General features: G+C 30.3%; 1 protein-coding gene and 2 long non-coding RNA genes across 3 annotated transcripts in view; 1 reads left to right on the top strand and 2 right to left on the bottom strand.

Annotated features, from left to right (window-relative positions):
* Nucleotides 1-5,136: 5,136 nt before the first annotated feature.
* The window catches only part of LOC149899874 (uncharacterized), a 73,843-nt gene continuing 67,424 nt past the window's right edge, over nucleotides 5,137-11,555 (bottom strand). Inside the window, exon 4 of the mRNA XM_090113722.1 lies at nucleotides 5,137-5,608. Coding sequence (XP_089969848.1) covers nucleotides 5,198-5,608 — 411 coding nt within the window. The 3' untranslated portion in view covers nucleotides 5,137-5,197. The remainder of the gene's footprint in view (nucleotides 5,609-11,555) is intronic.
* LOC149899876 (uncharacterized) lies at nucleotides 7,363-8,705 on the bottom strand. The gene is made up of 3 exons (XR_016457894.1): nucleotides 8,546-8,705; nucleotides 8,224-8,404; nucleotides 7,363-7,876 (listed from the first exon to the last, which is right to left on the bottom strand). It is a non-coding gene; the product is annotated as an uncharacterized LOC149899876 (long non-coding RNA).
* On the top strand, nucleotides 8,728-10,368 carry LOC149899875 (uncharacterized). Its single transcript, XR_016457893.1, has 3 exons — nucleotides 8,728-9,077; nucleotides 9,231-9,404; nucleotides 9,741-10,368. It is a non-coding gene; the product is annotated as an uncharacterized LOC149899875 (long non-coding RNA).

The raw sequence follows: 11,555 nt of genomic DNA, 5'->3' as shown, positions 1-11,555 counted from the left end.
TGATGCTACGGTGTGATGCTACGGCATGATGCTACGGCGTGATGCTACGGCATGATGCTACGGCGTGATGCTACGGCATGATGCTACGGCGTGATGTTACGGCGTGATGCTACGGCGTAATGCTACGGCGTGATGCTACGGCATGATGCTACGGCGTGATGCTACGGCATGATGCTACGGCATGAAGCTACGGCATGATACTACGGTGTTTTGCTACGGCGTGATGCTACGGCATGATGCTACGGCATGATGCTACGGCATGGTGCTACGGTGTGATGCAATATGACATAAATAAATTTTCTAGTGTTTCATTTTACGCGAGTATTTCTAAAAAGTATCAGGAACTGTAGAACTCAACTGCACGCGATAAGAACTCACATTTTTTTTGATCTGCTAAAAATGATCTGCTACGGGAAGTTGGCAGATCATTTTTTCAAATGTCGTTTTTTAAGGTAAAAACGCCAGAACTATTTCTAAAAAGTATCAGGAACTGTAGAACTCAACTGCACGCGATAAGAACTCATATTTTTTTTTTGATCTGCTAAAAATGATCTGCTAAGTTCACTAACATTCTAAAATTACCTAGGCCGATTTTTCAATGCTTGGATATTAAAACTTATTAGTCGAATAATGTATTGGGCTGATTTTTCAATCGTTGGTTAAAATTTATTCATCGAATAACGTATTAAACTACCATTTCAAAAATGTATTCTAATATCCGTATTTGACAGTTTACAGGTGACATTTTAAAATGTTCGTGTAATACTTTATTGGACGGATAAATTTTAACCAAGGATTGAAAAATCGTAAAACTACCATTTTAAAAACGTATTCTAATTGCCCGTATTTGACAGTTTACGTGACATTTTAATATTATTATCGTGTACCTAATACTTTATTGGACGGATAAGTTTTATCCAAGCATTAGAAAATCGGCCCTTAGAGTTATAACTAAAATGGCTAAAACCAAACAGTTACATTCTTATGTACACCATACGTTACTAAGTCCAGCCTCCTAATGAAGATAGCTGGCTTATTTATAGCGTGTAATTTCCAGCCCCTAGGGTCGGCGGGACCCTTGGCCGGCGATTAGCGAGGTCACTTACACTTACACTGGAATAACAACCAAAAGTATAGCGGTTTTCAGCTAATGCGAACGGGATTGTGTTCGTTCAGATTTTATTTAAGTACCTACTTGTAGGTATATGTTTTTTATTGGTACCTATGCTTCTAAGGAATATTATGCTACACATAATGACATAAGTGTAGACCGTATGTGGGTGTACTGTTTATAATTAGATAGGTATAATGAAGTAGGTAAATACATAACATCTAAGAAGATAGTTCGTAACTTTGATAAATACATAATTGAGCTCCTATAGATGTTTTCGAGGTTTGTTGTTTCATATTTTTGTCTTCGACATCGACTAATATAAACAGTCCAATAATCTATATTCTTGCAACAAATTATTTACAAACCTAACGATTAAAAAACCAACATCTCACTTTCCAGAGAAATAATGTTTAATCTACAAGTGGTAAAATATCAAGGTTCCAATGCAAACATTAATATTAACAAAAAAATATTTAAAAATCCGTAATAAATCTAACATGTTTTTATAAAAATTGTAATATTCAGTCGTCTTTGAAAAATATATTCTCCATACATAACTTCGTATAAAAATATTTGTATATTTTGGCTGCTAACGCCAACTATGACAAATCCTGCGAAATAACTCAACAGTTCAAAAAGTCATTTCCACAAAATGTCACTCTCACGTAGTTATTGAAGTATCTCATAGATGGCGCTAAAATTACGTTTAAGAAAGATAGATGGCGCTTTTATCAAATATATTTTTGCTTCAATAATCAAATTTTACTGGATGGAGATAGAATATTCTATTTTTAGAATGAATTTTTCAAGAAATGGATTCATATTGGTTTTTCACCTTGATTTTTCCGCGATGGTGATTGTCATTAATTTAACAGCGTGTATTTTTTTTTATTATCTGTCCCGCGCTTTAAAAGTAGACAAAGCCGCGGGAAATAGGAAAGTATTTCTAAAGCTCACGTGTTATTCTGGTACATTAGCTATATCACTGCTATTAAGCAGCATCAAAATCCGTTCAGTAACTTTTCCCATGATCAGATAACAGACTACAAACATCAAATAAATTTCCAAAATAGGATAGAATTAAACCAATTAATATTTGATTCGAACACTTTTTGGGAAACGTTTTTATTACGGAAAAATATGAGTGTTAATATTCTGTAGGTATTCTTCTTTACATAGAAATGTGTTGGTAAGTAATAAAAGACATGTTGATATATGAAAAACTATTTTATTTCTCATCCCCACTATCTATACACTAACGCTACATTGATACGTCAAACAAACGCCAAAATACATTCTCTAATAAATAAAATTTACAATTTCGATCTTATTGTATAGGAAGCTTATTGTTAATTGTTTTATTTCACTAATATGGGCAAATGTAGTGTAACAGATTGAAATAAAGAACCTACCTATATGAAGATTATTCAATTATAATCAAAAATAATACTTTATTTTGAAATAAGTCACATTGCATCAACATTGCATAGATTTTTATAAATATATAATATACTAGCGGTCCGCCCCGGCTTCGCCCGTGGTACATATTTACGTTTTCTCTACATAAAAACCATCCTCGTACTTCAAGGAATATAATAAAAAAAGAATTATCGAAATCGGTTCAGCCGTTCTCGAGTTATGCGCTTACCAACACATTTTGCGATTCATTTTTATATATAAGAAGACTAGCGGTCCGCCCCGGCTTCGCCCGTGGTACGTATTTACGTTTTCTCTACATAAAAACCATCCTCGTACTTCAAGGAATATAATAAAAAAAGAATTATCGAAATCGGTTCAGCCGTTCTCGAGTTATGCGCTTACCAACACATTTTGCGATTCATTTTTATATATAAGAAGATTATGTAAGTACATACTTATAGGTACCTACTTCTTTGCGGTAATAAACATAGTTTAAGTGAAATATTCTATAGTAAGTAGGTATACCTAACACCAATCTTTACATCATGAAAATATTTTTACAAAAACATGATTTTCTGCCCAAATACGTGAAATAAAACACACAGATAACTTAAGGCCGAGTATTACAAAAGCTGTGTTCAGAACTATCTCGATATAGCTGTAAGTAATTTATTTTACAATTATATAAAATTCCCAAAAACTCATGGATTCAAGAGGCTTAGGTAAATGCGAGGATTTAGTTTCGTCGAGCGGTGGGAAGCAAGGAAAACTGTAATTATTAGATAGATAATTTATACGTGTAGTTTAGAAATCGATTGGATCATTTTTTAATATAAAATGGAAATTTTTTATTCAAAGCATGTTTTAGTTAAGTATATTGTTTAACCAAATTTTATCACTAATTTAAAACACGTATAACAAAAAATAATATTCGAGGCTTTATCTAAATTGAGCTATTTCAGACAACAAAAAATATAATAAATCTAGGGCTAGACGTACAAATTATCTATTAATTTAATAAACAAAATGATTTTTTTAGAACAGGACGGAAATGCCGAAAAAGGGTTGTCATTAGAAATAATTTTGATTTTCGATTGATATTTTTACACTGATATTGTTACATCGACTAGAAATGAAATACACGAGTACATATATTATTTTATAAGATGATAATGATTACAACAGATCGATTTTATTGCACATTCTGTAATAACTTTAAAGCACTTGTAATACATACATATTTATAAAAAATCTGGTTGACACAACAATTTTAAAGAAGAATTAATTACCTTTAATATATGTATAATATTATGAGGATGCGACAAATTTGTATATATTTTTTCTGTTTGTATAATTATTTCTATATTTTCTAAATGCTTTTCTGCGTGATTTCAAAACTAAATAATTTGTTTCTTAAATAATTTCCCAAAACATACGGTTAGGTAACAAAAGCAAAAGCAATGTATATAATAACATACAAACACTAACATTACTTAAGATTTGAGACATTATTACCCTTTTTCCGAAAAATTTACAATCTTAGACAATTTTTAATTTTGAGACTCGTTTTGAACTTTGAAGACATGTTATATTCTATGGGCAGAAAAGAAATACAACGATAGAAGGAAAAACAAACGATTGCAAAGACCATCATGTCTTCAAATTATCAGAGATTCAATTATCAGACAAAAAATAATATTGTACTTTTTCACACATTTTGCGATCTCTGGCTTATACCAAAAAAAAAATACAATCAGATAGACTTAAAACTAAAAAATAATATAATACTGCTTACTGACTGTTATTTATATAATAATATAATCTATCTAATCGTATACAGATTAACAAGGCATAATAATTAATAATAGTCTAATTGCATGTTTTACTGCATCGTGTTTGTTGCCTTGAGACCGACCCTGATTTTATATCGCCTTTTGAACAGATGCCATATAATATAATAAAATAAAAAGGAAAAAATATGACTGACTGACTTATCGATGCAGCATAAACTACAACTATGAAAAACATATCATTTTAAACCAGTCATTTTTTGCATAGCGTAGGTGACACAAAAAAAGGTTCGATTTAGTTTGTAAAAAAAAAGTTAGTTCAGACTTCAGTTAGGTTACTTACACAATATTTTATTAATATCAAATACTAAGGCTAAAAACACAGATTACCTATTTACTAGGCAAGTAATTTTCGGGTAAGTACCTATATCGTATTATGATAAGAAACGATTAAAAATACTAAAACAAATCTCTATGCAATCAATACAAGGCTGTCCTGCAGCTTTATATAATTCAACTGATTGATGTTTTCCATCCTTTAGACCTGTTTTCAAATGTTCTTTGGTAAGTTTTAACAGAAAAATTCTGATACTCTCTCGAGATTTGGCATTGTATATAAAAATCATATCTTGGAAGGGTTCATAATCATATTCATTTTAAAGGACGGATTTCTAATTTTATAGAACAAAGCCAAAATTTTATGTAAGGTTTTAAATTCCTTGTTTTTGTACAACTCAGTATTTTTTTCAGGAAAATCGAAATAACTTTACGTAGTGACATTTTTATTTAACTACCTAGTCTGTTTAAAATAATACATTGAATCGTAATACTTGTATTCGGTATATCCAGAGATCGCATCCAACAATTGAATCTATTACATCTCAACATCTCTACTCAAGGCGTCTAGTTTCAGCTCGTCCTGAGGGTTGAAACTCTTTACCGAAACTCCCGTCTCCGACAGATCTGTGCTCGACAGCTTATTCGTTATTTTAGTTATTGATATCCTACTTTCTATGTCGTTAGCGTCACATATCGTTTCTAGAACTACCCCCTTTTCCACTCTCCTAGGTTTTGGCAGTACGTTTTGAGTGGGTTTCGTTTTTAACTTCTCACTAAGTATCTTATTGCAATTCTTCTTTGACATGTCGAGAGCGAGCGGGTCTTCTCTGTCTTCTTTCTTCTCTTCTAGAGGTTTGTTCTGCTGCTTCATCTCTGCTACTTCTGCATGTGACACGTTGTCCTTCTTCTTCCATTTCGTTCGTCTGTTCTGGAACCAGATTTTCACCTGGAATAGAGAAATGAATGATTTAGTAATGTTTAATGTAGGACTCAGATTTTGTTAGGTTCTTTAGCATAATTAAAATAGATTTGCAAATTTGCAGAATAGATAGAAAATTATATTTCTAATAAAGGTATTTGTTTTAGGAATAAATAAAATAAAATCAATATTTCTGAAGTGAGTTAGTAAGACTTTAATGATTAATTACTGCATCCTCTAACAATACAATTTATAACTCTATCAATATTATTGTATTTTCTTAGAAATCCACGAAATTTCTTATTTCACCTACAAGTTCACATAGCATCATATCATTGTTTCCACATAGTAACATAGTTATTATAACATCGATAAGTCAGTTTGTATGCGTTAATTGCGCAGCCGGGTAACCGGCACCTTTAGAATAACAGTCTTATTATGGGTACGTTTTGTTGCGTTCACAAAATAATCTTACTTTTTTGGCACCGGGACCTTCTAAAACATATGAAAACCAATTGCAACAAGACTGTTTCGAGCGGTTTCGAGACGTCAATCGAAAAATTGGAACCGGCACGCTCTCTTTGACATTTAGCATTCTTGTTATAATGTCAATAATGACAGTTTTAAGCAATTTTAGTGAAGTTGTAAATATGGAACTTTTATAACATTATTTTGAATATTATTAAAAGAATACACATCAAATTTAAGTGAAACGTATGTAGTTGGAAATCTATTTAATAAATGAAGCTTTTAAAGAAGATAATACATTTATTATATTAAAAATGCAAAATTAACATAACTACATCGGGTTGTTCCAAGAAAAGGCTTCAAACCTTTTGATTTAAGAAGAATCGTGTAAATAATTTATTATTGCGAAGTGCGCAATCATCACGAGTCTCTATGAGATATGGGGGCAGCATATGAACAATCTTAAAATACAATTATAACCTACAGATTTATCTGTGTAAGATAAAAGTAATGTAAGTACCATACCCAATGCAAATCTTAAGAGTATATTTAAAAATACGTTTGTTTATGTACACATTCTCCACTTGTTATTTCTCTATATAATAAAATGCAACCCTACTTATTCTCTAAACATAAATTTTATCTAATACCTAACTACTTAATGTAAATCTATAAAAGATTGTTTATTATTTCCTCTTGATTCAATATATTTTATCATGTTATATTATTTATATAATAAAACACTTAAAAGTAAATCTACACTCAAATGCACAACCCATATTATACTTATGTTAGCGATCTCATTTAATTTTGAGAAGTAATACCATTATTAATTTCCAGGTTCTACAATCAATTCCGAGCACTAGGGATAAGATTACCCAGCGTAACCACATGGAAGCATTGATAGTATTCAAGAAACTATAAAGTGCCAGCGCAACATGAATATATTTTTTTCAATAGGAAGCAATATCATGCTTTAAATGAATTAGTGCAATTAAAAACATATTTTATAAATCCAAAATCTTTATTTAGTCCTTTTTATTTATTCATTGACAAAATATTTGCTCCTTTACTTCTCTTGATAACATTTATATATATATAAACTAGCGGTCCGCCCCGGCTTCGCCCGTGGTACATATTTCGCAATAAAAGGTAGCCTATGTTCTTTCTCAGGGTCTAAAGATTATCTGTGCCAAATTTCATCAAAATCGGTCCAGTAGTTTATGCGTGAAAACCATACATACATACATACTTACATACATACAAACTTTTCCTCTTTATAATATTAGTATAGAAATGTAATAAAACATGGAATTATTTGAAAATAGATTCAATTCTATTTTGATTAAATATTAATTAAAAACAATTAGGTATATTACTCAAATCCAAATTTGTAAGTAAATAGCATATTAAAAAGACCCTTGATTAAAAAAATAAAGTCTTATTTATAATACCAGCCTTTAAAACTTAAAATGCAATAAACAAAAACTTTATATTTACATCACAATGAATAATTCCTGCACTAATAGTTTAATGGTATTTATATTTTTATTTTAAATTTAAATCAATTATTGTATTTGCATAATATAGAGTAGATAAATAATTCAAAAACTTGCAGTACTTATGTATACTTTTAATTTCATTTTTACTTAAAATGAAAACAATGTAGGTACTATATTAAGGTACAATTAAATTTTTACACTTTCTTTGAATATTTTAAGTGTAGACATGGTGGCGCCTCCCCCAACTTGAAGTTCTCACTACATGATCATCTCCCAAGCCGGTACTTCCTTGTTCAATGTTTGGGCAAGCCGGCAATCAACACAACTGTGAAAGATAAATTGGATTTAAACTGATTCTTTGTTGCTTTAAAATCTAATAAGTACATTTAATATGTTTACTTTTATTATTAAAGGGCTTGTCATGGTGTATATAATTTAAGATGTTTTTTTAAACAATGTCGGTATAGTTTGTTAAATAATAAATACTTTATTTGTTAATCATTTTTCAAGTATTTTAACATTTTAGTTGCTTATCTTGCAATTCTTAATATCGTGTTAAAAAAAAGTTAAATGTGTACAGTGTAGGTGTGTAATTCCTTACAAAACTGTTAATATAAGTAGCTTCTAACCAAACATAGATAGGTTTCCTTATAAATTAATATAAATATTTACTTTTGACCAGCTGCTCTAGTTTTTGTGAACTCCCAAATCATTTGCACTTAAACTTTCAGCAGAGAATTCTATCAACTTCGTCTCAGCATAACTTTTACCTCGTTGGGAGTTATTCATGTACCTATCTTTGTCTTAGTAATTTCGGGGTCAGGGAGCTTCGCGCACTCTGCACAATGTTCTGCTGTAAGTTAAATAAAAATTACTTCAATTAAGTAACAATAATCAAAACAGACGAAATCATGCAAAAACCAAAACTTTATTCGTAAAAATATATCTCTGTAGTCTGTTATCATAAATCGTCCTTACTCGTACTTTAACTTACCTTGCTATTTCAATATTGCTTTTTCGCACTTTCCCATTTATCCAAAGATGAGATTCACATATTTAAGTTTAAGTTTATCTGAAATTTTAGATAATAAAAAAAAACGATCGATTTTATTATCTAAATGAGGACAGTGACATGACATTTTGATTTTTGACGTTTAATGTTCGATACAAATCATTACGACTTGGCCTAAAAGCCTCGTAGCCAAGCCATTAATCTTAAAAAAATAGACAAAACTTCGGAATTCATTCGCTCTTTGGACATTGTAGGCAATCGTATAGTAATCATGTTGAAAAGGCTCCCGGTACCAAAATAAAGTAAGATTATTTTGTGAACTCAACAAAACAAGGTTGTTATTATAAAAATGGCGGTGATTGAAAATTAAACGTCAAAAATCCAAATGTCATAATCACTGTCCTCGTATTTTTATCTAAAATTTGGATAAATCAAATTGAAAAATTGCGAAAGATAAGTAATATGCATTAAAGAATGCATGAAAGAGGCATGAAAGAGCAATTGAAATAGCAAGGTAAGATAATATACGAGTAATAAATATATCTAAAACATTGGACGATTTATGATAACACAGATATATTTTTACGAATAAAGTAGGTATTGGTTTTTGCATGATTTCGTCTGTTTTGATTATTGTTAATTGAAGTAATTTTTATTTAACTTGCAGCAGAACATTGTGCAGAGTGCGCGAAGCTCCTTGACCCTGAAGTTACAAAGACAAAGGTACATAAATAACTCCCAACGAGTTAAAAGTTATGCTGAGACGAAGTTGATAGAATTCTCTGAAAGTATAAGTGCAAATGATTTGGGAGTTCACAAAAACTAGAGCAGCTGGTCAAAAGTAAATATTTATATTAATTTATAAGCAAACCTATCTATGTTTGGTTAGAAGCAACTTATATTAAAAGTTTTCTAAGGCATTGTACCTACACATTTAAGTTTTTTTTAATACAATATTAAGAATTTCAAGATAAACAACTAAAACGTTGAAATACTTGAAAAATTATTAACAAATAAGGTATTTAACAAACCATACCGACATTGTTTAAAAAACTTCTTTTTAGACGTTTACATACACCATGACAAGCCCTTTAATAATAAAAGTAAACATATTAAATGTACTTATTAAATTTTAAAGCAACAAATAATCAGTTTAAGTCCAATTTATCTTTCACAGTTGTGTTGATTGCCGGCTTGCCCAAACATTGAACAAGGAAGTACCGGCTTGGGAGATGATCATGTGGTAGTGAGAACTTCAAGTTGGGGGAGGCGCCACCATGTCTACACTTAAAATATTCATATTTGTATCATACATCTGAAAATGTAAAAATTTAATTGTACCTTAATATAGTACCTACATTGTTTTCATTTTAAGTTTAATAAAAATGAAATTAAAAGTACACATAAGTACTGCAAGTTTTTAAATTATTTATCTTCTCTTTATTATGCAAATACAATAATTGATTTAAATCTTATATATAAAAATGAATCGCAAAATGTGTTGGTAAGCGCATAACTCGAGAACGGCTGAACCGATTTCGATAATTCTTTTTTTATTATATTCCTTGAAGTACGAGGATGGTTTTTATGTAGAGAAAACGTAAATATGTACCACGGGCGAAGCCGGGGCGGACCGCTAGTCTTATATATAAAAATGAATCGCAAAATGTGTTGGTAAGCGCATAACTCGAGAACGGCTGAACCGATTTCGATAATTCTTTTTTTATTATATTCCTTGAAGTACGAGGATGGTTTTTATGTAGAGAAAACGTAAATATGTACCACGGGCGAAGCCGGGGCGGACCGCTAGTCTTATATATAAAAATGAATCGCAAAATGTGTTGGTAAGCGCATGACTCGAGAACGGCTGAACCGATTTCGATAATTTTTTTTTATTATATTCCTTGAAGTACGAGGATGGTTTTTATGTAGAGAAAACGTAAACATGTACCACGGGCGAAGCCGGGGCGGACCGCTAGTTTAAAATAAAAATATAAATACCATTAATCTATTAGTGTAGGAATTATTCATTGTGATGTAAATATAAAGCTTTTGTTTATTGCATTTTAAGTTTTAAAGGCTGGTACTATAAATAAAACTTAATTTTTTTTAATCAAGGGTGTTTTTAATATGCTATTTACTTACAAATTTGGATTTGAGTTATATAATATATCTACCTAATTGTTTTTAATAAATATTTAAGCTAAATAGAATTGAATCTAATTTCGAATACTTCCATGTTTTATCACTTTTTTTTTATATAAATGATATCAAGAGAAGTAAAGGAGCAAATGATTTGTCAATAAATAAATAAAAAGGACTAAATAAAGATTTTGGATTTATAAATGTTTTTTATTGCACTTAAACATTTAAAGTATGATATTGCTTCCTATTGAAAAAAATATATTCATGTTGCGCTGGCACTATGGCTTCTTGAATACTATCAATGCTTCCATGTGGTTACTCTGGGTAATCTTATTCCTAGTGCTCGGAATTGATTGTAGAATCTGGAAATAAATAATGGTTTTATTTCTCAAAATTAAATGAGATCCTTAACAACAGATTACATAAGTATAATATGGGTAGTGTATTTGAGTGTAGATTTACTTTTATAGTCTTATATTCTATATAGGTAAATAATAACATGATAAAATATATTGAATCATGAAGAAATAATAAACAATCTTTTATAGATTTACATTAAGTATTAGATAAAATTTATGTTTAGGGAATAAGTAGAGTTGCATTTTATTATACAGAGAAATAACAAGTGGAGAATGTGTACTTATACAGACGTATTTTTAAATAGATTTGCATTGGGTATGGTACTTACATTATATGGTACTTACACAGATAAATCTGTAGGTTATATTGTATTTTCAAATTGTTCATATGATGCCCCCATATCTCATAGGGACTCGTGATGATTACGCACTTATTTACTATTTAGGTACACGATTCTTCTTAAATCAAAAGTTTTGAAGCCTTTTCT

Source organism: Colias eurytheme, chromosome 20 (genome assembly GCF_061535395.1).
Source record: "Colias eurytheme isolate Ceu_HAF_F1 chromosome 20, ilColEury1 Martin Lab GWU primary, whole genome shotgun sequence".
Lineage (NCBI taxonomy): Eukaryota > Metazoa > Arthropoda > Insecta > Lepidoptera > Pieridae > Colias > Colias eurytheme.
The sequence above is the reverse complement of the archived record's forward strand: the minus strand, read 5'-3'. Positions and strand labels throughout refer to the sequence as shown.